General features: G+C 43.9%; 1 protein-coding gene across 3 annotated transcripts in view; it reads left to right on the forward strand.

The window, feature by feature from the left end:
- PHF20 (PHD finger protein 20) overlaps positions 1–25,985 on the forward strand; it is a 191,270-nt gene that overhangs the window by 25,731 nt on the left and 139,554 nt on the right. For all 3 annotated transcript variants that reach the window (XM_031656713.1, XM_031656714.1, XM_031656715.1), the window contains exon 2: positions 8,493–8,607. In XM_031656713.1, coding sequence (XP_031512573.1) covers positions 8,525–8,607 — 83 coding nt within the window. In that variant the 5' untranslated portion in view covers positions 8,493–8,524. The remainder of the gene's footprint in view (positions 1–8,492; positions 8,608–25,985) is intronic.

Below are 25,985 nucleotides of genomic sequence, written 5' to 3' on the forward strand. Positions count from 1 at the left end.
GTAAAATAGTGTAAGAATTAAGTTCTTGCATTTAAAAAATTTGCAGTTTTTTTTCTTTTTGTGTTTTTTGTAGAGATGAGATTTCACCAAGTTGCCCAGGCTGGTCTTGAACTCGTAGACTCAAGCTATCTGCCCCTTGGCCTCCCAAAATGCTGGGATTACAGGCATGAGCCTGTACTCAGCCTCCCAAAGTGCTGGGATTATAGGCATGAGCCAGTGTACCTGGTGAAAAATTTGCTTATTTAAATAACATTTAAAAAACGGGCTGGGCGTGGTGGTTTATGCCTGTAATCCCAGCACTTTGGGAGGCCAAGGTGGGTGGATCATTTGAGGTCAGGAGTTCAAGACCAGCCTGGCCAACATGGTGAAACCCTATCTCTACTAAAAATACAAAAAGTAGCGGGGCAGTAGTGGCTTATGTCTGTAATCGTAGCTACTCAGGAGGCTGAGGCAGGAGAATTGCTTGAGCCTAGGAGGCGAAGGTTACAGTGAGCTGAGATCGCGCCACTGCATTCCAGTCTGGGTGACAGTGAGACCCTATCTCAAAAAAAAAAGAAAAATGAAGAAACATAAAGAAGCAACCCCACCACCAGAATAAAATAAAATCATACCATCTAGGTAATTCCTGCTGACAATTACTTCTTTGGTAGTTTTTTTTTTTTTTTTTTTCAGATGGAATCTTGCTCTGTCACACAGACTGGAGTGCAGTGGCATGATGTCAGCTCACTGCAGCCTCCACCTCCTGGGTTCAAGTGATTCTCCTGCCTCAACCTCCTGAGTAGCTGGGATTACAGGCATGTGCCACCACACCAGGCTAATTTTTGTATTTTTAGAAGAGATGGGGTTTCACCGTGTTGCCCTGGCTGGTCTTGAACACCTGACCTCAGGTGATCCACCTGCCTCGGTCTCTCAAAGTGCTGGGATTACAGGTGTGAGCCACCACACTTGGCCTTTTTTTTTTTTTTTTTTGAGACAGGTCTGGCTGTTTTGCCCCGGCTAGAGTGCTGTGGTACAATCTCCGCTCACTGCGACCTCTTCCTCCTGGGCTCAAACCATCCTCCTACCTTAGCCTCCCAAGTAGTTGGGACTACAGACACGTACTACCATGCCTGGCTAATTTTTTTTGTATTTTTTGTAGAGATGGGATTTCACCATGTTGTCCAGGCTGATCTTGAACTCCTGAGCTCAAGCAATCCACCTACCATATCCTCCCAAAGTGCTGGGATTACAGGCGTGAGCCAGTGTGCCTGGCCCATTTTTCCTTTTAATAGCTGTAGTGGCATGATGTAGCTTATTGCAGCCTCAAACTCCTGGGCTCAAGCAATCCTCCCACCTCAGCCTCCTGAGTGGCTGAGACACAGTCCTCTTTTGATGTATGTTTTGGTTGCAGAAATTTCAAAGCTCTATTGATTATTGTTATGGATAATCTGATAGGCTTTGAGTGTATGTCTTCATTATGAGTTACTGGCCATGGGATTGTTGGGCAGAGATTATGTTTTTGTAAGTGGTGCCAAATTGCCTCTAGAAAGCTTTTCTAGTTAATGCTTTGGATAGAAGCATTTGAGCATGGTCTCTTCTCCTCATCCCTGTTAACACTACCTTTAAATTTTTGCCAATTTGAGAAGTGAAATTTTGTTATTTTAATTTGCATTTCCTTTAATTTAGGGTGATGTTATATGTATATATTATCACGTGTTCATTAGACCTTTGTATCTGTACTCGACCTCCAAATATGCCATTTCTTACAGTTTGCGCATTTTGTTTTGTTTTGTTTTTTTGAGACGGAGTCTCGCTCTTGTGGCCCAGGCTGGAGGGCAATGGTGCAATCTCTGCTCACCGCAACCTCCGCCTCCCGGGTTCAAGCAATTCTCCTGCTTCAGCCTCCCTAGTAGCTGGGATTACAGGTGTGTGCCACCACGCCCGGCTAATTTTATATTTTTAGTAGAGACGGGGTTTCTCCATGTTGGTCAGGCTGGTCTTGAACTCCCGACCTCAGGTGATCCACCCGCCTTGGCCTCCCAAAGTGCTGGGATTACAGGTGTGAGCCATTGCACCTGGCCCACTTTGCACATTTTAAAGTAAGTTGTGACCAGGCACGGTGGCTCACGCCTGTAATCCCAGCACTTTGGGAGGCCGAGGCGGGTGGATCACCTATGGTCGGGAGTTCAAGACCAGCCTGACCAACATGGAGAAACCCTGTCTCTATTAAAAATGCAAAATTAGCTGGGCGTGGTGGCACACACCTGTAATCCCAGCTACTTGGGAGGCTGAGGCAGGAGAATCGCTTGAACCCAGTAGGCGGAGGTTGCAGTGAGCTGAGATCATGCCATTGCACTCCAGCCTGGGCGACAGAGCAAGTCTCTGTCTCAAAAAAAAAAAAAAGAGTAAGTTGTTTGAACTTTTTTGTCCTTGGTTTGTACGCACTCTTTGTTAATAATGGAAGTTAGCTCTTTGTCATACGAGTTGCAGTTATTTTCTTCCAGTTTGTCATTTGTGAAAGTGCCCTTTAAACTGTGCTGCACAGTGTGCATTTAAAGCTTTCATTATCGTTGATGCAGGGGACACTGATCGAATACTGTATTTAAGGAAATAAACTAGGCCCTGTGTCTCCTGTGTAGCAGTGAGTTTCCATTGTAGGGAAATTTGAATGTAAAGGAGTAATTTGAAATCCTGCCAAGGTCTTTTAAAATGGAATCCTATGTGAATACAGATTGCATGAGTTTTAAAATTCTCTCCATGTCCATATTGAACATGTTCCCTTTTTCTCTTTTTCTGGAAGCTGGTGATTTTTGGAAGAAAAAGCTAAGGCCCTGAAGAGAAGTTAAAAGCTACAGAATCTTAGTCCTATTGCATCTTCAGAAAAATCATGTTAGAAACTAAATGAAGGAAGTAAAAATGTACTACTTATGTAATTTTTTTGAAATTCCTGCTTCTCTATTGAACTCTTTTTTATTCTTTAGTAGATGTTGTCAATTTAAATAGATACTTTCAGATGATTTCCCCTCTGCCCCTCCCTTCACCCTTTGCTAGAACTCATTCATGCCTTCTTAGTGTTTGAGTTTGTCTTGCTGGGTGGACTAGAGCTGGGACTGAGTTGGATTCCTAATTTTCAGCATTTCCAGCATAGTGACTTACTGATAATACTCGTTGGTGGTTTGTTGGGTGAATTAATGTGAATTTAAAAACAAACTCTGCCACCTCAGAGGGGTGAAGGGGAAATTGGTAATGGGATGGGAAAGCCAGATTAGTTTTCTGTTCTGTGTGATACCAGAGAGTGAAACTTCAAACACATGGGTCAGAGTTACAATGAAACAGGTTTTAGTTCATAAATAGCAGGAATTCTGAGGATTCAGCCTGAAGAGGAATTGGTTTTATTGAGATTTTGGGAATAATTTGCTCATCTTCATTCATTCACTGCCTCCCTCCCTCCTACATTTTAATGGAAGGCCTCCTGGGGTGCCTGGGGGACAGTAATGTGGTAGAAACAATTAATTCAGAAGTCAGGCCAACCTGGACTTTTGTTCTGGGGCCTGTCACTTAGCACTTGAACTTTAACCAAGTTACTTTAAACCGAATTTCCTCATTTGTGCTAACATAGTTATTTACAGCTACTAACTGTGTAGTTCTTACTTTGTGCCGGTCCTGAGCTCTTTAAATGGATTATGTATTTTAATCCTCACATCCACTGCTTGGAGATAGATATTATTATTATCACCATCCCTATTTTACAGAGAGGAAAAGAATTTACACAAATTCATTCAGCTAATAAGGGGTTAAATAATTTATATAAATTCATTCAGTTAATGATTTTATTAACTGAATGATTTTATTAACTGGGGATTCAAGGCCAAGCATTTAACCCCATTACATTAAATTCCGTTACTTTGGTAAAAGAAGACTGTTAGCCTACACAGAGTCTGACAAATAATAGCTCAGTGAGTATTAAGTTTCATCCTGCCTTTCTTGTTGGGCATCACCTTTTTATATAATCTGGGAGGGGAAATTAATAATCAGAATATTGCTTGGTATGAATTAAGTCAGAGAACAAGATAATTTGACGTGGTATTTCAGGCAAGCCAAAATGAAGACCTTTCTTCTGATTGGATTATACCTGTATGTCAGTTTTTTTTTTTTTTTTTTGAGACAGTCTTGCTCTGTCACCCAGGCAGGAGTGCAGTGACATGATCTCGGTTCACTGAAACCCCCACCTCCTGGGTTCAAGCAATTCTCATGCCTCAGCCTCCTGAGTATCTGGGATTACAGGCATGCACCACCACGCCTGGCTAATTTTTGTAATTTTAATAGAGACAGGATTTTACCATGTTGGCCAGGCTGGTCTGGCTGGTCTGGAACTCCTGACCCCGAGTGATCAGCCGCCTCGGCCTCCCAAAGTTCTGGCGTGAGCTACCATGCCCGACCATGTGTATGTCAGATTTGATATCTCATTTTCTTAGGGAATGTTTGGTAAAGGCTGTCAAACCTCTGACACTTCTTTCCTAGGGTCCAAATAGTTAGAACCTCTTGCCAACACAGCTTTTCAGCTTAAGTTTCAACTTCCTTAATTACAGCTGTCAACCATTTCTGCCTTGGTTTGCTTTGCTTTATGTGTTTCCCAATATCAGCCCTTCGGAATTTGTTTTTGTTTTTGTTTTTTTTTTTTGTTTTTTTTTTAGACGGAGTCTTACTCTGTTGCCAGGCTGGAATGCAGTGGCGCGATCTCGGCTCACTGCAACCTCTGCCTCCCAGGTTCAAGCGATTATTTTGCCTCAGCCTCCTGAGTAGCTGGGACTATAGGGACGTGCCACCACGCCCAGCTAAATTTTGTATTTTTAGTAGAGACAGGGTTTCACCATGTGAGCTAGGATTGTCTCGATCTCTTGACCTTGTGATCCTCCCTCCTCGGCCTCCCAAAGTTCTGGGATTACAGGCATGAGTCACTGTGCCCGGCCTGGAATGGGTTGTTTAATAGATAGCTTATTGTCCTTCACATGTATAATCCCTCACATTATGCACTTATGAAAAATTTTCATTGTGAAAAACTAAAATTTAGGAAATTAAGAAAAAAGGAACAATCACCAATAACCTATAACTTATTTTTTTCTTCCGGTCTTTACAAAAAGAATCAGTGGCTGGGTACCATGGCTCATGTCTCTAATTCCAGCACTTTGGGAGGCCGAGTCAGGAGGATCACTTGAACCTGGGAGTTTGAGACTAGCCCAGACAAACATAACAAGACCGTGTCTCTACCAAAGAACAAATTAGCTGGGTGTGGTGGCTTGCACCTGTAGTCCCAGGTGCTTGGGAGGCTGAGTAGGCAGGATCACATGAGCCGAGGAAGTCGAGGCTACAGTGATCCAGGTTTGTGCCACTGTAGACCAGCCTGAGTGACAGAGTGAGCAAGACCTTGTCTCCAAAAAAAAAAAAAAAAAAAAAATTAATGAGTTTCTTTTTTCTTTTTTTTTTTCCTTTTTTTTTGAGACACAGTTTCACTCTTGTTGCCCAGGCTGGAGTTTAATGGCGCGATCTTGGCTCACTGGAACCTCCACCTCCTGGGTTCAAGTGATTCTCCTGCCTCAGCCTCCCGAGTAGCTGGAATTACTGGCATGCATCACCACACCTGGCTAATTTTGTATTTTTAGTGGAGGCAGGATTTCTCCATGTTGGTTAGGCTGGTCTCAAACTCCTGACCTCAGGTGATCCAGCAGCCTCAGCCTCCCAAAGTTCTGGGATTATAGGAATGAGCCACCACGCCTGGCCCTTTTTTTTTTTTTTTTTAAAGAGACAGGTTCTTGCTCTGTCACTCAGGCTGGAGTACAATGGCAGAATCATAGCTCACTGCAGTCTTGACCTTCTGGGCTCAAGCGATCCTCCTGCCTCAGCCTTTTCGGTAGCTGGGATTATAAGCCTAAGCCACCTCATCTGGCTGTGTATGAGTTGTAATGTGAGCTCCATGTGGTACAATTTTACATCCCGCCTTTTTATGTAATATATTGCAAGCAAATCTTCAAAAATATGCTGCTATTACACGTTAGATATGAGTATCGCTTCTGTTATTTTTTTCCATATTCATTTATTGCAAAGAAAATGTTCCTGGTAGGAGGCAGGCATTGCTGTGGCAGTGCTCTGGCATTGCTTGGGCAGTGTGGGCTGTCAAAAGCCAATGTATCGGGCTGGATGCAGTGGCTTGTGCCTGTAATCCTGTAATCCCAGTACTTTGGGAGGCCCAGGCAGGAGGATTGCTTGACCCAGGAGTTTGAGACTAGCCTGGGTAACGTAGATGCTGTCTCTGCAAAAAAAACAAAAAACAAAAAACAAAACCTGGGTGTGCTGATGCATGCTTTTGATTCCAGCTACTCGAGAGGCTGAGGCAGGAGTATCGCATGAGCCCAGGAGTTTGAGGCTATAGTGAGCTATGATAGCGCCACTGCATTCCAGCCTGGACAACAGAATGAGACCCTGTCTAAAAAAATTTTTTAAAAGTCCAGAGTTTAGTGGGAGGAAGGAGTTAGGCTGGAGTTAGTCTGCTGTAGAGAGGTGGTCTGTTCAAGTGCCCTTAGAGCTCAGAGTGGCTGCATGTCCATCAGAACCACCACTAGCTCCTCTGATAGCATTCAGGACTCTGCAGATTAGTAGATTAATTACCTCAGTGATGCCAAGAAGTGTTCTTCTTTTTTTTTTTTTCTTTTTCGAGACGGAGTCTTGCTCTGTCACCTAGGCTGGGGTACAGTGGTGTGATCTCAGCTCACTCCAACCTCTGCCTCCCGGGTTCAAGCTATTCTCCTGCCTCAGCCTCCCACTGCACCCGGCTAATTTTGTATTTTTAGTAGAGATGGGGTTTCACTATGTTGGCCAGGCTGGTCTCGAACTCCTGACCCCGTGATCTGCCCGCCTCGGGCTCCCAAAGTGTTGGGATTACAGGCTTGAACCACCACACCTGGCCAGAAATGTTCTTTTAGGGGGGCCACTTTTCTTGTAAATAGCCTAATCCAGTACACCGTTTTTCCCCTCAAAAGGAAATTGGCTTTACTGTTTGGTTCTCTGATCATAAATATACATTTTATTCTTTAGAGCACAAGTACACAAGACAGGGTTGAGAAAGGAGAGATTCAAATTGTGGCTTCAGATTCAAAGGCAGTTAAAGGAATTAAACGATAATATTTTGTACTGTTTAATTGTTTTATGATAAAGAAAATCTGGGTAAAACTTATAGGAAAATACAAATGATCAGAAGGGACTCAAGAAGTAGGAAATATAGCTGGGCATGGTGGCAGGTGCCTGTAATCCCAGCTACTTGGGAGGCTGAGGCAGGAGAATCACTTAAACCCGAGAAGTGGAGGTTGCAGTGAGCCGAAATCGTGCCATTGCACTCTAGCCTGGGTGACAAGAGCGAGACTCCTTCTCAAAAAAACAAACCAACAAACAAAAAAAGAAGTGGAAATATACATAGATCAAAGAAAGTATAAACAATTCCGGGCACAGTGGCTCAGGCCTGTAATACCATCACTTTGGGAGGCTTATGTGGGTGGATCACTTGAGGTCAGGTGTTTGAGACCAGCCTGGCCAACATGGTGAAACCCCATCTCTGCTAAAAATACAAAAATAAGCTGGGCGGGGTGGTGTGCACCTGTAGTCCCAGCTACTCAGGAAGCCAAGGCTCCAGAATTGCTTGAACCTGGGAGGCAGAGGATGCAGTGAGCCACCACATGGCACCACCACATTCAGCCTGGGTGACAGAGTATGACTCTGTCTCAAAAAAAAAAAAAAAAAAAAAAGAAAATATAAACGGACCTTGTACAGCCTTCCAAAAGGAGGACCAAGTATTAGTATCTCAGCTTTTGTTTGCTTCCTTTGTTTTTAATTTTTTTGTTTTTAAGAGGCGAAGGTTTGCTGTGTTTCCCAGGCTGGTCTTGAACTCCCGGGCTCAAAGAAACAACCTGGCTCTGCCTTGCAAGTAGCTGGGACTATAGGCATACATTACTGTGACTGGCGTTTGTTTGCTTCTTTTGTAACTCTTAAATTTCATTGCAATTACAGTTTGCAGTTATTTTATTCATCAGCTTACTGGCTAAATTTTTGTGTTTCCCTGGTAGACTGAAGGGTTCTTGAGGGCAGGAACTGTGTCTCTTTTGGTCTTGACTGTTTCTTAAATAGTCACTGAGCAAATATTTGTTGAATAATGCATCAGCAGATGACTGAATTTAACTGCGAAAGCAGTTGTTTTTTTGTAGTTCTAAGGGGTGGCCCTTGTAGGTGAGTCTTTGGTAAGCAGTGTTGAGGGAGGGTCTTCTCAGTTCCAGAAACTACAGGAAGCTGCACGATGGAGGAGTAGGAACCAGTGGAAGGCACACCTGTGTTAGAATGAGGGCACCAACAGGGTGTCATGGAGCTTTGTGTTTTGAATAATGCCTGTTTGTTTTTTATGTGTAGTGAATGATGCTACACTCTGGGCAGACTTTGCCTAAGTTTCATAAATATTTAATTGGCTTTTTCAGGAGAATAAAGGCAGCCCCGTTGATGACTGAAAATGACAAAGCATCCACCTAACAGACGAGGAATCAGCTTTGAAGTGGGAGCCCAGTTGGAAGCCCGGGACCGTTTAAAAAACTGGTACTTTTACATTTTTCTGTTAATTAAAGCCCTTCAGTAAAGGATTTTTGCCAGCACTGATAGAGTGGTAGCTTAGGCTTTTTTTGTGGTGTTTTTCTACTCCCTGACTCTTGGAAGATGGGAGGAAACTTCAGTCTTTTCTCTTTGGTGTAGGGATCCTGGTGTCAGGGTGACTGTCCTGTAATCTCCTGTTCATATTTGTTTCCCCCTTTTGCCTGTTCATCTGAAAGAGTTCTGGGAAAAAGAAGCATGAATGGCCACAGGGAAGGGAAGGGTTAATAGTGGCAGCTCTCTTGCTCTTGGCTGCCTGTCTGAAAAAAGAGGAGAGAAAGATCAGGGATGGAATAGTGAAGAAAAAGGGGTTTGATTGGAGCAGCTCATGTGTTGTGAACACCCCATCCTGTTTCTGGGCATGATGACTATGTTGAAATAGAGTCATCACATAAGGGCACACTGTCAGGGTGATTAGGTTCAGAAGCTGAGGCGTTATAATCCCAACTGTGTCATTGACTTGTGACCTCTGGCTGGTAATTAGCTGCTTTGTGCATTGGCTTATCTATAAATGTGGGTATTGGTAATATTGACCTCATAGGGTTATTCTGAGAATCAAATGATGGAATATTTAGGGAAAGACCTTATAGACTGTGAAGTGATTGTTGTGGTTGAGGGCATCCTAGAATTTGGTCTTTTGTTGGTGCTCAATGTGAGGGGTGTTTTCAGAACCTACACCTCTCTAAGGGGTTTTTTTTTTTTTTTTTTGAGACGGAGTCTCACTGTGTCACCAGGCAGATCTTGGTTCACTGCAACCTCTGCCTCTCAGGTTCAAGCATTTCTCATGCTTATGCCTGCCGAGTAGCTGGTATTGCAGATGTGTGCCATCATGCCTTGCTGGTTCCTTTTTGAGTTAAAGAAGGAAGAGTTTAACCCTTTTTGAGATTCTTTCAAAATAGATTGACCAGCTCTTCAGGTGTAGGAAGATAAGACAGGAGAAGAGAGGAATGGAAGCAGTTGGTGCAGAAAACTGTCTTTGCTATGAGAATTAGGTACACTTGGCTGGGCATGGTGGCTCACGCCTGTAATCTCAGCACTTTGGGAGGCTGAGGTGGGCGAATCATGAGGTCAGGAGTTCAAGACCAGCCTGGCCAACATAGTGAAACCCTATCTTTACTAAAAATATAAAAATTAGCCGGGCATGGTGGCGTACGCATGTAGTCCTAGCTACTTGGGAGGCTGAAGCAGGAGAATCACTTGAACCTGGGAGGTGGAGGCTGCAGTGCGCCAAGATCACGCCACTGCACTCTAGCCTAGGTGACTGAGCGAGACTCCATCTCGAAAAAAAGAAAAAATAATTTTTTTTATTATTGAAAGTGTAGTTAGGTACACTTTTAACGCAGTTGTTTTTGGGTTATTTTTTTTTTTTGTTCGAGACAAGAGTCTTGCTCTTTCATTCAGGCTGGAGTGCAGTGGTGTGATCTCGGCTCACTGCAGCCTTCGCCTCCTGGGTTCAAGCAATTCTCCTGCCTCTGCTTCCTGAGTAGCTGAGATTACAGGTGCGCACCACGACGCCCGGCCAATTTTTTGTATTTTTAGTAAAGACAGGGTTTCACCATGTTGGCCAGGCTGGTCTCCAACTCCTAATCTCAGATGATTTGCCCACCTTGGCCTCCCAAAGTGCTGGGATTACAGGTGTGAGCCACCAAGCCTGGCCTGTTTTTGGGCTGTTTGTATTATCTATAATTAGTTCCTTTTTTGGTTTTAGTGTATATATATGTGTGTGTGTATATATATTATATACTGTGTGTATGTATATATTATGTAAGTAGTATCATACAGCTTGCTTTTTTTCTGTGTCTTTGTTTTTTATATTCAGTATATTTTTGTGATTTACCCATACTTAACTCCGCACCCACCCCCCGACCCCTGAGATAGGGTCTTACTCTATTGCTCAAGCTGGAGTGTAATGGCACAATCATAGTTCACTGTGGCCTCAAACTCCTGGGCTCAAGTGATCCTCCTGCCTTAGCCCTCCATGTAGCTGGGACTACCTCTTAACTTATGTATAGAGTTTTATTGTATGAATATACCACGGTTTGTTTAGTCGCTTACTAATGGGCATTTGTTTATTTGTTTGTTTGTTTGTTTATTTATTTATTTATGATGGAATCTAGCTCTGTCACCCAGGCTGGAGTGTGGTGGCACAGTCTTGGCTCATTGCAACATCCACCTCCTGGGTTCAAGCAATTCTCCTGCCTCAGCCTCCCGAGTAGCTGAGATTACAGGTGCCCACCACCTTGCCTGGCTAATTTATGTATTTTTAGTAGAGATGGGGTTTCACCATATTAGCCAGACTGGTCTCAAATTTGTGACCTCAGGTGATCCACCCACTTTGGCTTCCCAAAGTGCTGGGATTACAGGAGTGAGCCACTGCTCCTGGACCGTTTACTTATTTTTTATTTTTATTGTATTTTTTTTTATTTTAAATGGATGCTTAAATTCCAGTTTTTCACCTGAGACACAGTGCTGCTGTGAATGTCTTTTTGTGCACATACACAGACTTTTACTTGGGCAGTGGCTTTTGACCACAACCTACAGTAAGAAATGTATTTTAAATCCAGTTTGGTACTCACCCATATGTACATAAAAATTTATTTTAATTTTGTTTTTATTATTTTTTTTTGAAACGGTGTTGAGACAGCATCTCACTTTGTTGCCCAGGCTGTAGTGCAGAGGTGTGATCTTCGCTCACCGCAACCTCCGCTTCCCAGGTTCAAGTGATTCTTGTGCCTCAGCCTCCTGAGTATGTGGGATTACAGGTGTGTGCCACCATGCCTATTTTTTTTTTTAATTTTTAGTAGAGCCAGGGTTTCACCATGTTGGCCAAGGCTGGTCTTGAACTCCCGACCTCAGGCGATCCGCCCAACTCGGCCTCCCAAAGTGCTGGGACCACAGGCCAGAGCCACTGCGCCTGGCCTATTTTTATTTTTATTTATTTATTTATTTTTTGAGACGGAGTCTTGCTCTGTGCCCCAGGTTGGAGTGCAGTGGCGCGATCTTGGCTCACTGCAAGCTCCGCCCCCCCGGGTTCACGCCATTCTCCTGCCTCAGCCTCCCGAGTAGCTGGGACTACAGGCGCCCACCACCTCGCCCGGCTAATTTTCTTGTATTTTTAGTAGAGACGGGGTTTCACCGTGTTAGCCAGGATGGTCTCGATCTCCTGACCTCGTGATCCGCCCGTCTCGGCCTCCCAAAGTGCTGGGATTACAGGCTTGAGCCACCGCGCCCGGCCCCTATTTTTATTTTTTGAGACAAGGTCTCACTCTGTTGCTCAGGTTGGAGTGCGGTGGTGGGAACACAGCTCGTTGCAGCTTTGACCTCCCTTGGCTTAAGCAGTCCTCCTGCTTCAACTGGGACCACAGGCACGTACCACCATGCCTGATTAATTTTTAAATTTTTAGTAGAGATGAGGTCTCACTATGTTGCCAGGGCTAGTCTTGAATTCCTGGGCTCAGGTGATCCTCCTACCTTGGCCTCCCAAAATACTGGGGTTACAGGCATGAGTCACCATACCTGACCTATATACATTTAACTGAAATACAAATTTTATGAAGTAGTATTTAACCTTAATACATGCATTATACTCTGGTATTTTTTTCTGTTCTTTTTTTTTGTTTGGGATGGAGTCTTGCTCTGTTGCCCAGTCTGGAGTGCAGTGGCTCACTGCACTCACTCACGATCTCAGCTCACTACAACCTCTGCCTCCCGGGTTCAAGCAATTCTCCTGCCTCAGCCTCCCCAGTAACTGGGATTACAGACGCCTGCCACCATACCAGCTAATTTTTGTATTTTTAGTAGAGATGGGGTTTCACTGTGTTGGCCAGGCTGGTCTTGAACTCCTGACCTTGTGATCTACTCCCCTTGGCCCCCCAAAGTGCTGGGATTACAAGCATGAGCCACCATGCCTAGCCTTTTTTTTTTTTTAATATAGTGTCTCACTCTGTTGCCTAGGCTGGAGTTTAGTGGTGCAGTTACAACTCATTGCAGCCTTGACTTCCAGGCTCAGGTGATCCTCTCACTTAGCCTTCTGAACATATGGGACTACCAGCACATACCATCATGCTAGGCTAATTTTTTGTATCTTTAGTAGAGATGAGGTTTCACTATGTTGGCCAAGCTGGTCTTGAATTCCTGACCTCAAGTGTTCCACCTGCCTTGGCTTCCCAAAGTGCTGGGATTACAAGCATGAGTCACCATGCCTGGCGCATATTTAGGTTTTTAATCCACCTGGAATTCATTTTATGTATGGTATGAACTTGTATCTAATTATTATTTTTTAATTCAGTGAATAACCAGTTGCCCCAATATCATGTTTAGAATAGTCCATCCTTTCCCCACTGATCTGCAATATCACTTATATGTATTAAGCTTCATATATACATAGGCCTGTTCTCAGCTCTTTAGTCTATTACATTGATTTATGTTTATTCCTGTGCTTATAATAACACATTATTTAATTGATATTGCTTTAACATCACTCTTGATATCTGGTAAGACAGGTTTTATTTTATTTGTTGTATTCTTAGACCTTTACTCTTTAATATGAATTTTTGTAGTATTGTTGAGTTTCTTGAAAAGTGTTTTTGGAGTTTTGAAATAAATTGTATTTAAGTGGTATCTTGATGAAAAGTTTTCATTCATGAAAATGTATCTTTATAGTTATTCATGTTTTACTTTATGAACTTTAGTGATGTTTTGTAACTGCCATAAAGATTTTGCATATTATCTGTTAGATTTATTCCTAAGTATTGTCTCATTTTTGTTGCTTTTATGAATGGATCTTTCTTTTTTTTTTTTTTTTTTTGAGATGGAGTCTTGCTCTGTTGCCCAGGCTGAAGTGCAGTAAAGCGATTTGGGCTCACTGCAACCTCTGCCTCCCAAATTCAAGCAGTTCTCCCTGCCTCAGCCTCCCGAGTAGCTGGGATTACAGACACCTGCCACCACGCCTGGCTAATTTTTGTATGTTTTAGTAGAGACGGGGTTTCGCCATTTTGGCCAGGCTGGTCGTGAACTGCCAACCTCAGATGATCTGCTCACCTCGGCCTCCCAAAGTGCTGGAATAACAGGCGTGAGCCACTGCACCCGGCTGGATCTTTTTGTATTATGTTTTTTCTCTTTGGTTATTGCTGGCCTGAAGGAATATTGTTGTTAATTCAGTGTTGAATTCAGTGTGTGGATTTTATACAGTTCGAAAACAAAAACAGAGTGCTTAAAAAAGATTTATGACATTAATGAGATTGTTGGAAGTTTGAACATTGATTGGTTATTTGATATTAAAGAATCATTGTTAACATTTTAGAATTGGAAATGATATTGTAATTTTGTGTTTTAAGAGTTCTTGTTTCTTAGAGATTATATACCTACATTTATGAATAAAATGATATGTTGTGATTTGCTTCAAGATAATATGAAGATTCTGGACTATATAGGCAGTAGGAAGGAAAAGGAGATAATATGAAGGGGGAAAAGGGTGGGAAGATAGAGGAAGCAAAAGCAGCCAAGCGGCCATGTGTAATGGGTATATGAGTCTTTATCGTTATTGAGTCTTGTATCTGGTCTTACACAGAAACCTTTCTCCATTTTCATGTTCATCTTAATGGTTCTTTTGGATTTTCTACATAGACCATCATGTAGCTGCAAACAACTATTTTGCCTCTTCCTTTCTAATCCTCTGCTTCTCATTTCTTTTCCTTCCTTCCTTCCTTTTTTTCTTTCCTTCCCATTTTCCCTTCTGTGTTCATTGACCAGGATCATAGCAGCAAGATGTTAAATAGTCGTGATGATAGCAGCTTTCCATAGTTTGTTGTTTGACTTTAACGGGAACACATCCGAGATTTCACCATTAAGTATGATGTTTATCATAGGATCATGGTAGATGTGTTTAATCAGATTAAAGAAGTTCCTGCCTAATCCTTGTTTGCTGGAAGTGTTTTTTTTTTTTTCCAGCCTGAGTAATGTTGAATTTAATGCTTTCGGGCATCTAATTAATTGACCATGCCTATTTTCTCCTTTAATCTTTATTATTATTATTACTTTTTTTTTTTTGAGGTGGGTCCTCACCCTGTCGCCCAGGCTGGAATGCAGTGGCACATCTCAGCTCACTGCAAGCTCCGCCTCCCGGGTTCACGCCGTTCTCCTGCCATTCTCTTGCCTCAGCCTCCCGAGTAGCTGGGACTACAGGCACCTGCCACCACGCCCAGCTAATTTTTTCTATTTTTAGTAGAGATGGGATTTCACCATGTTAGCCAGGATGGTCTCGATCTCCTGACCTCGTCATCCACCTGCCTCGGCCTCTCAAAGTGCTGGGACCATAGGCATGAGCTACCGTGCCCGGCCTAATCTTTATTTTTTAAAATTTTGCTTCCCCTTTATTAGTATGGTATATGACATTAACAGGTTTTGTAATGTTGAACAATTCTTGCTTGTGTTCCTGGATAAGCCTTTTAGGTCATTTATATAATAAATTATTAGATTTAGTTTACTAATCTTTTATTTGGGATTTTGATATCCATGTTCATTATACTTTTGGTTTTTGATCTCTTCTTGTGTAGTCTGTATTCAGTTTTAGTGTAGTATTATTATACTAGTCTTAGAAAATGAGGAGGGTAGTTTTTTCCATTATTTTCTGGAACACTTTCTTTTTTTCTTTTCTTTTCTTTTTTTTTTTTTTTTTTTGATACGGAGTCTTGCTCCGTCGCCCAGGCTGGAGTGCAGTGGCACAATCTTGGCTGACTGTAACCTCTGTCTCCCGGGTTCAAGGGATTCTCCTGCCTCAGCCTCCCGAGTTGCTGGGACTACAAGGGCCTGCTACCATGCCTGGCTAATTTTTATATTTTTAGTAGAGACGAGGTTTTACCATATTGGCCAGGCTGGTCTCGAACTCCTGACCTCAGGTAATCCGCCTGCCTCGGCCTCCCAAAGTGCTGGGATTACCAGTGTGAACCAGTGTGCCTGGCCCAATTTTTTTTTTTTTCTTACCCATGTCTTTACTGGAAAAGAGGAAAACATTATGGACATCTTGTACAAATTTCTAGGAACAAATTTTAAACTTAACATTTGGCCAGATGTGGTGGCTCACACCTGGAATCCCAGCATTTTGGGAGGCCAAGGCTGGTGGATCACCTGAGGTCAGGAGTTCGAGACCATCCTGGCCAAAATGGTGAAACCCTGTCTGTACTAAAAGTACAAAAATCAGTCAGGCATGGTGGTGTGTGCCTATAGTCCCAGCTACTTGGGAGGCTGAGGCAGGAGAATCGTTTGAACCTGGGAGGTGGAGGTTGCAGTGAGCTGAGATTGTGCCACTACACTCCAGCCTGGGTGACAGAGCAAAACTTTGTCTCAAAAAAATAAAAAAAGATAATCCAGCTGGGCATGGTGACTCATGCCTGTAATCCCAGCACTTAGGGAGGCTGAAGTGGGAGGATTGCTTGAGTCAAGGATTTCAAGACCAGCCTGGACAATATAATGAGACCCTGTCTCAAAAAAAAAAAAAAAAAAAAAATTTCTGGGCATAGTGGCACATGCCTGTAGTCCCAGCTACTTGGGAGACTGAGGCAGGAGGACTGCTTGAGCTCAGTAGTTTGAGGTTGTAGTGAGCTGCAATTGAGCTGATAGCTGCAGGTGGCAGTCAAATGCCTAGGCAGATAGGGACAGTTCCCTAGTGAAACCTGACTGTCAAACCAAGGACAGTTTGTTTATTTTTTGAGATGGAGTTTTGCTCTTGTCGCCTAGGCTGGAATGCAGTGGCGCGATCTCGGCTCACTGCAACTTCCGCCTCCTGTGTTCAAGTGGTTCTCCTGCCTCAGCCTCCCAAGTAGCTAGGACTACAGGCAGGTCCACCACACCCAGCTAATTTTTGTATTTCTAGTAGAGACGGGGTTTCACTGTATTGGCCAGGCTGGTCTCAAACTTGTGACCTCAGGTGATCTGCCCACCTCGGCCTCCCAAAGTGCTGGGATTATAGGCATGAGCCGCTGTGCCTGGTCTCCAAGGATAGTTTAAAGCCTGAAAGCCAAGCTACAAGTCCCGAGTAAATCCATGTACTGGATTGAGAACCTCTCTTCCCATTTGGCAAGGTTTCCTCTGATTGATCCCCACCCTTCACCTATTTTACATGTATTTACCCTTCCCTGATTGGTTTTTTACACTGTCATCTCCACCTTTGAGTGATGCCTTTGTTTTAGCCTTTTTGGCATACTCACAAACCAATCAGCATGCATTCCCCATTCCGAGCCCATAAAAGCCCTGCCACACTGAGAGGGAGACTACCCATCTTCAGGTGGGTGAGTACCCTCACGTGGGTGCTCTTATGAGCCTCATTTTAGCAGTAAGAAAAAGGAGACTCAGAGAGGTGAAGTTATTTGCCCAAGGTCACACAGTGGTAGGACTGGGGTTTGAATCAAAGTAGACTGGGTTCATAGCATTTTTGTAATAACCAAATTTTTCCTGAGTGTCTGAATGTTCCTGACTCCTAAATTAAAAAACAAAACAAAACACTGGAAAACGCATTCTGATAATGTTCACCTGATTTCCTAATCTAGAGTACTGGACATTGTTTGGTAAAATCTTTGACTTTGAATGCTTTGCCAAAAATAATGGAGAGTTTGTTTTATTATCTCTAGACTGAAAGTGGTTATCTTTTCACCCTGATAAGTGATTTGTTTACATTATAGTAGGTAGTATTGCTGCAAGGTAGAGCCATATTTTTTTGTGTGTGTCTGTGTCTCTGTATGTGTATGTGTGTATTTTCAGTCCATCGAAATGAAATGTGTGGGAATTAGGGTCCACTTTTTTTTTTGAGACAGAGTCTTACTCTGTCGCCAGGCTGGAGTGCAGTGGCGTGATCTTGGCTCACTGCAACCTCTGCCTCCAGGGTTCAAGTGATTCTCCTGCCTCAACCTCCCGAGTAGCTGGGACTACAGGTGCACGCCACCACTCCCAGCTAATTTTTGTATTTTTAGTAGACATGGGGTTTCACCATGTTGGCCAGGATGGTCTCGATCTCTTGACCTCATGATCTGCCCGCTTTGGCCTCTCAAAGTGCTGGGATTACAGGCGTGAGCCACCGCGTTGGCCTAGGGCCCACTTTTTAATTACTTATTTCCATGTGACTTTTTGCCTCTGAATCCTTGAATTATTTGTTCTTATTTTTGGGCCCTAAAGTAACTAAGTCCCAGCTTTTTTTTTTTTTTTTTTTTTTTGAGATGGAGTTTTGCTTTTGTTGCCTAGGTTGGAGTGCAATGGCACAATCTTGGTTCACTGCAACCTCCACCTCCCTGGTACAAGCAATTCTTCTGTCTCAGCCTCCCAAGTAGCTCGGATTACACGCATGCGCCACCACGCCCAGCTAATTTTTTTGTGTTTAGTAGGGATAGGGTTTCATCATGTTAGGTTAGTTGTGAACTCCTGACCTCAGGTGATCCACCTGCCTCGGCCTCCCAAAGTGCTGGGATTACAGGCACGTGCCACTGTGCCCAGCCCAGTCCCTGCTTTTTAATTAAAAAAATTTTCTAATATAATGAAAAATTGAGAGAACATTATACCTTCCCCCTGTATTCACTAATTGTTAACCCATTTGCTTTATATACTTATTTAATTTAGCAATAATTATATAATATCTAATATCCAGAGATATTCAGATGTTGTTCCAAAAATGTCCCTTATAGTGTTTTTCCAGACAGGATCCACATTACTTTTTTATTTTTATGTCTCTTTAGTTGCTTTGATTCTGTGATAATCTTTCTCCCTTCCCACTTTTTTCCCCTTCACAACATTGTTTATTTAATTTTTAAGAGTTCTGAACAGTTGTTTCTTAGAATGTTCCACATTCTGGTTTGGTCACATTGTTTTATCATGGTGAGTTTAACTTGTTTCTTGTATTCTCTTCTATTTCCTGTAAACTGGAAATGAGGTCTAGACTTCAGATTAAACATTTTTTTTGCAGAGTGTTTCAGTGGTAATGCCGTGTGTTTCATATTGCATCACATCGGGGGACACATAAAGCTAGGTCGTCCCACTGTTCCGTGTATCACTTGGATAAGGTAATGACTTCCATCTCTCACCATTATAAAGGTGTATTTTTTCCTTGTGCAAGTAGTAGATAATCTGTGGGGATACTGTGGTATGTGTCAGTATCCTATTATCCCCCCACACCATTCACCTAATGATTTAGCATCCATTGATGATCCCTGCCTGAATCCGTTATTACACTGGAGATGGAAAAATGGTAATTTTCTAGTTTTGTCATTCTGTTATATTAGCTGATGTTCTTCTGTAAGAAGAACTTTCATTTTTATTCTTTTAAAGTGCACTTAGGGATAAGATTATTCAGTGTGGTGGTGTAGTCACTTCCATTCATTATTAGTGTTATTTTTTGTGCTAAAATTATCCTAAATTTGGCCAGTGGAGGCTTTTTAAACTAGCTCCTTTGTTCTTTTGACACATTCCTGCTAGTCCCTTAGCATTTTCTTGTTTTCTGGCACTATTAGAAACCCCAAACTTACCTTCTACTTTTCCTATTCCAGACCCTGGATGCAGCCGGTTCTCCAAGGCTTGGTTTCTTTAATTAGGAAAGGGTATTTAGAAATTGACCTCTGAGCTGGGCATAGTGGCTCATGCCTGTAATCCTAGCACTTTGGGAGGCCCAGGTGGGTGGATCACAAGATTAGGAGTTCCAGACCAGCCTGACCAACATAGTGAAACCCTGTCTCTACGAAAAATACAAAAATTAGCCAGGTGTGGTGTCACGCACTTGTAGTCTCAGCTACTCAGGAGGCTGAGGCAGGAGAATTGCTTGAGCCTGGGAGGCGGAGGTTGCAGTGAGCCGAGATAGTGCCATTGCACTCCAGCCTGTGTGTGAGCCAAGATCATGCCGTTGCACTCCAGCCTGGGTGACAGAGACTCTGTCTCAAAAAAAAAAAAAAGAAAAAAAAAGAAATTGACCTCTGAAGTTGAGGCTGCAGTTAGCTATGATCACACCACTGCTTGGGTGATAAGAGCAAGACTCTATCTCTAAATAAATAAAATAAATAAATAAATAAAATAAAACATTGGTTTTAAAAAAAAAGGAATTTAGCTCTGGGCACTGGGTGTGTTTACTGCTGTTAGGATGTCATTGTCTTAAAATGACTTTTTAGTAGATGGAGATAAGAGATCTATTTTTTGAAAAATTGTGAGTTCACTTTGGTATTTCCAATTTATTTATTTATTTTTTTGAGATAGTCTTGCTCTGTTGCCCAGGCTGGAGTGCAGTGGTACAATCTCGGCTCACTGCAACCTCCGCCTCCTGAGTTCAAGTGATTCTCCTGCCTCAGCCTCCCAAGTAGCTGGGACTACAGGCGCATGCCACCATCCCTGGCCAATTTTGTATTTTTAGTAGAGATGGGGTTTCCACCCTCTTGGCCAGGCTGGTCTCGAACTCCTGACCTCAAGTGATCTGCCTGCCTTGGCCTCCCAAAGTGCTGGGATTACAGGCGTGAACTGCTGTGCCCGGCCTATAATGTTAAATTTAAGTTGGAAATATCAGGCCTGGGTAACAGAGTGAGACACTGTCTCAAAAATAAATAAATAGGCCACGCATAGTAGCTCACGCCTGTAATCCCAGCACTTTGGGAGACCAAGGAGGGCAGATCACCTGAGGTCAGGAGTTTGAGACCAAACTGGCCGACATGATGAAACCCTGTCTCCACTAAAAATACAAAAATTAGCCGGGTGTGGTGGCAGGTGCCTGTAATCCCAGCTGCTTGGGAGGCTGAGGCAGGGAAATCGCTTGAATCAAAGGAGGCAGAAGTTGCAGTGAGCCGATCCAGCCTGGGCGACAGAGGGAGACTCCGACCCTCGTCCCCCGAAAAATAATAAATAGTAAATAAATAGATGAAACAAAAATAACTAACAAATAGAATATGCATGGTGTAACTATGCTAAATGAAACTCAAAATATGGCCAGGCGTGGTGACTCATGCCTATAATCCCGGCACTTTGAGAGGCTAAGGTGGGCAGATCACTTGAGATCAGGAGTTGGAGACCAGCCTGGCCGTTATGGCGAAACCATCTCTCTACTTAAAATACAAAAAATTAGCTAGACATGGTGGCATGTGCCTGTAATTCTTGTTTTCTTTTTCTTTTTTTGAGACGGAGTCTTGCTGTGTCGCCCAGGCTGGAGTGTAGTGTGAGCGATCTCAGCTCACTGCAACCTCCACCTTCCTGGTTCAAGCAATTCTCCCGCCTCAGCCTCCTGAGTAGCTGGGACTACAGGCGCATGCCACCACGCCTGGCTAATTTTTTGTATTTTTAGTAGAGTCAGGGTTTCACTGTGTTAGCCAGGGTGGTCTCGATCTCTTGACCTCGTGTTCCACCCGCCTTGGCCTCCCAAAGTGCTGGGATTACAGGCGTGAGCCACCGCGCCTGGCCCAAAAATCTTTGTTCCTAATCATACTTCAATCTATTTGCCTTATTCTGTGTTACATGTGAAATAGTTTTAAAGTTACAATATTAATATTACTATTAACAAGTACACTGAGTGAAGTTTAAGGTTTTTGTGACTTTTGAAAAATGTGTGTGTTTTTTTTGTTTTTTTTTGTTTTTTTGAGGCGGTGCCTTGCTCTGTCGACCAGGCTGGGGTGCAGTGGTGCGATTTTGGCTCACTGCAAGCTCCGCCTCAGCCTCCCGAGCAGCTGGGACTACAGGCGTCCGCCATTAAGCCTGGCTAATTTGTTTTTTTTTTTTTTTTTGAGACAGAGTCTCACTCTGTCGCCCAGTCTGGAGTGCAGTGGCTGGATCTCAGCTCACTGCAAGCTCCGCCTTCCGGGTTCACGCCATTCTCCCGCCTCAGCCTCCTGGGTAGCTGGAACTACAGGCGCCCGCCACCTCGCCTGGCTAGTTTTTTGTATTTTTTAGTAGAGACGGGGTTTCGCCGGGTTAGCCAGGATGGTCTCGATCTCCTGACCTTGTGATCCGCCCGTCTCGGCCTCCCAAAGTGCTGGGATTACAGGCTTGAGCCACCGCGCCCGGCCTTTTTTTGTATTTTTATTAGAGACGAGGTTTCACCATGTTAGCCAGGATGATCTCGTTCTCCTAACCTTGTGATCCGCCGGCCTTGGCCTCGCAAAGTGCTGGGATTACAGGCATGAGCCACTGCGCCTGGTGAAAAATGTACATCTTACTCAGGATAAATTATATTTGATTTATGTCACATACTTTTTTTTTTTTTAAGTTTTTTTTTTTGAGACGGAGTTTCGTTCTTGTCCTCCAGGCTGGAGTGCAATGATGCGATCTCTGGTCACTGCAACCTCTGCCTCTAGGGTTCCAGTGATTCTCCAGACTCAGCCTCCCATGTAGCTGGGATTACAGGTGCCTGCCACCACGCCCAGCTAATTTTATTTTGTATTTTTAGTAGAGATGGGATTTCACTATGTTGGCCAGGCTAGTTTTGAACTCCTGACCTCATGATCCGACCTCCTCAGCCTCCCAAAGTACTGGAATTATAGGCGTGAGCCACTACGCCCCGCCGATTTATGTCATAAACTTAATCCAAAATTAAATGAGTTTTTTTTTTTTTTCTTTGAGATGGAGTCTTGCTCTGCTGCCCAGGCTGGAGTGCAGTGGTGCAATCTTGGCTCACTGCAACCTCTGCCTCCCGGGTTCTAGCGATTCTCCTGTCTCAGCCTCGTGAGTAGCTGGGATTACAGGCGCGCGCCACCATGCCCGGCTAATTTTTTGTATTTTTAGTAGAGACGAGATTTCACCGTGTTGTTCAGGCTGGTCTCGAACTCCTGACCTGCCCTCCTCAGCCTCCCAAAGTGATCTGCCCTCCTCAGCCTCCCAAAGTGCTGGGATTACAGCCATGAGCCACTGTGCCTGGCCATGAGTGTTTTGTTTTTTTTTTTAATCTGTTATATGAACTAACAGTTCTTTAAAAAACAACAACAACAACAAAACAACAAAAACTCCTGCAGTCTAATTTTATTTCTGCATTTATTTATTTATTTATTTATTTATTTAAGATGGAATCTCATTCTGTCACCCAGGCTGGAGTGCAGTGGTGGATCTTGGCTCACTGCAACCTCTGCCTCCTGGGTTCAAGAGCGTCTCTTGCCTCAGCCTCCCAAATAGCAGGGATTATGGACCCCCACCACTATGCCCAGCTAATTTTTGTATTTTTAGTAAAGATGGGGTTTCAGTAGGTTGGCCAGGTTAGTCTTGAACTCCTGACCTCAGGTCAGGAGTCCTCCCAAAGTACTGGGATTACAGGAGTGAGCCACCGCACCCGGCCTATTTTGCATGTAAATTATTTTTGGGGCCAGGCATGGTGGCCCACACCTATAATCCCAGCACTTTGGAAGGGCAAGGTGGGCATATTGCTTTGAGCTCAGGAGTTCAACAACAACCTGGGGCAACATGGCAAAACACTGTCTCTACAAAAAATACAAAAGTTAGCTGGGTGTTGGTAGCTCCTGGCTGTAGTCCCAGCTATTCAGGAGACAGGCTGGAGAATCTTTTGAGCCCGGGAAGCGGAGGTTGCAGTGAGCCTAGATCGTGCCACTGCATTGCATCCTGGGTGACAGAGTGAAACCCTGTCTCAAAAAAATTTAAAAAATAAAATTATTTTTGGCTAGGTGTTGTGGCTTATGCCTGTAATCCTAGCATGTTTAGAGGCTGAAGTAGGCAGATCACTTGAGCCCAGGAGTTCAAGATGAGCCTGGGCAACATGACAAAACTCCATCTCTACAAAAAATATAAAAATTATATTTTTATAATTAAAGTGTACATTTAATTATAATTAAATTACAGGCATGGTGGCTCACACCTGTAATCCCAGCACTTTGGGAGGCCATGGTGGGCAGATCACTTGAGTTCCGGAGTTTGAGACCAGCCTGGCCAACATGGTGAAACTTCGTCTCTACTAAAATTACAAAAAAATTAGCCAGGCATGGTGGCACACACCTGTAATCCTAACTACTCAGGAGGTTGAGGTGGGAAGCTTGCTTGAACCCAGGAGGTGGAGGTTGCAGTGAGCCGAAATTAAGGCACTGCACTTTAGCCTGGGTGACAGAGCAAGACTCTGTCTCAAAAAACAAAACAAACAAAAAATTAGCCAAGGTGGGAGGATTGCTTGAGCCTTAGAGGTTGAGGCTGCATCGAGCCGTGATCCTCCTACTTCAGCCTCCTGAGTAGCTGGGACTACAGGCATGTGCTACCACCCCTGGCCAAGTTTTGTATTTTTTGTAGAAATGAGGTTTTGCCATGTTGCCCAGGCTGGTCTTAAACTTCTAGGCTCAAGCAGTGCACCCGCCTCGTCCTCCCAAAGTGCTGGGATTACAGGCATGTGGCCTAGCATTTTTGAGACAGAGTTTTGCTCTGTCACCTAGGCTGGAGTACAGTGGTGTGATCATAACTACAGCCTTGAACTCTTGGGCTCAAGTGATCCTCCCACCTCAGCCTCCTGAGTAGGCTGGGACTACAGGTGCATGCCACTGCACCTGGCTCATTTTCGTATTTGTTATAGAGACTGAGTCTCGCTGTGTTGCTCAGGCTAGTCTCAAACTCTGGGCTCAAGAGATATTCCCACCTTGGGCTCCCAAAGTGTTGGGATTACAGGCATAAGCCACTGCACCTGGCCTATATTCTAATTTTTAATCTACCACTTTGGGGTGAACTTTCAGCATGTCCGTTTTCTTCTCTGTAGAAGGGGTAATCCTGCCTTCCCTGTTCTTGTTTTGCTTTGTTTTGAGGCAGTCCTGCTCTGTTGCCCAGGCTGGAGAGCAGTGGCAGTATCTCAGTTCACTGCAGTCTCCATCTCCTGGGTTCCAGCGATTCTCCTGCCTCAGTCTCCCATGTAGCTGGGATTACAGGCATGCACCACTACACCCAGCTAATTTTTGTAGTTTTAGTAGAGACGTGGTTTCACCATGTTGGACAGACTGGTCTCGAACTCCTGACCTCAGGTGATCTGCCCGCCTTGGCTTCCCAATGTGCTGGGGTTACAGGCGTGAGCCACTGTGCCCAGCCCTGCCTTCCCTGTTTACTTCCTGGGTTTTATAGATGAACTAAAATCTGAGAGGCTGCAGTTTCCTAGTAGTGATGCTTGGTGGATAGAATAGAATCTGCTTGCTCTGCTGCCTTCGCCTTCTTCCTGTCATCTGTCAGGCATGTGCCATCTGTTCCAAGCAGTAGGCTGGCCTTCCCTGTTCTTGCTCCAAACACAATGAAAAAGCTCCTTCTGTCTGTTGCTTTCCTGACACTCTGGTACCTTTCCACTACTGTGTTTCTATTTAAGTTGATCGTAGTTTACTTTCATGTCTTGTACAGAGGATTTAAAAATTTGAGTTTCATAATGTCCTTAAATCATTTTTTGTTTCTTTTTCATTAGGATTATTTGTACTGATCACATCTGAGTTTCTGGTTCATACCTCTTTACTTCTTACACCATCTGTGTGTGTGTGTGTGTGTGTGTGTGTGTGTGTGTTTTGAGACGGAGTCTCGTTCGGTCCCTCAGGCTGGAGTGCAGTGGCGCGATCTTGGCTCACTGCAAGCTCTGCCTCCCAGGTTCACGCCATTCTCCTGCCTCAGCCTCCTGAGTAGCTGCGACTACAGGTGCCTGCCACCACGCCCGGCTAATTTTTTGTATTTTTTAGTAGAGACGGGGTTTTACTGTGTTAGTCAGGATAGTCTCGATCTCCTGACCTTGTGATCCACCCGCCTTGGCCTCCCAGAGTGTTGGGATTACAGGCGTAAGCCACTGCGCCCGGCCGGAATAAGTACTTTCAAGTGGTAGAGAGTGCCTCTGTGTGTGTATGTGTTTTGCTTTTTTAATATACAGCGTGAACAGAGGAGATCTCTCTGACAGTGAGACATTTAAATAGAGTCCTAAAGTAAGTGAGGAAGTGAGTCATGTTAGTATCCAGGGGAGAGAGGGTTGCAGACAGAGGCAGCCAAGGCACAAGCCCTGGCGTAGGAGCAAGCAGGGCATTTAAGCAATAATGGGTAGGAACATGTGGCTGGGAGGGTAGAGAGTGAGAGGCCAGAGGTAGGAGGTGAGCCCAGAAATGTCAGCAGGGGCCAGATTGGCCATAATAAGGAGTTTGAACTTTATTCTAAATGTGATAGTAAGTCATTGAAAGGTCTTAAACAGGCAATCGATGTTATCTGATTTCAGGTATTAAAAGTGGCTGTGTTGGGCCGGGCGTGGTGGCTCACGCCTGTAATCCCAGCACTTTGGGAGGCCGAGGCGGGCGGATCACGAGGTCAGGAGATTGAGACCATCCTGGCTAACACGGTGAAACCCCATCTCTACTAAAAAATACAAAAAACTAGCCGGGCGAGGTGGC

This window comes from Papio anubis, chromosome 16, assembly GCF_008728515.1.
Source record: "Papio anubis isolate 15944 chromosome 16, Panubis1.0, whole genome shotgun sequence".
NCBI classification, from domain to species: domain Eukaryota; kingdom Metazoa; phylum Chordata; class Mammalia; order Primates; family Cercopithecidae; genus Papio; species Papio anubis.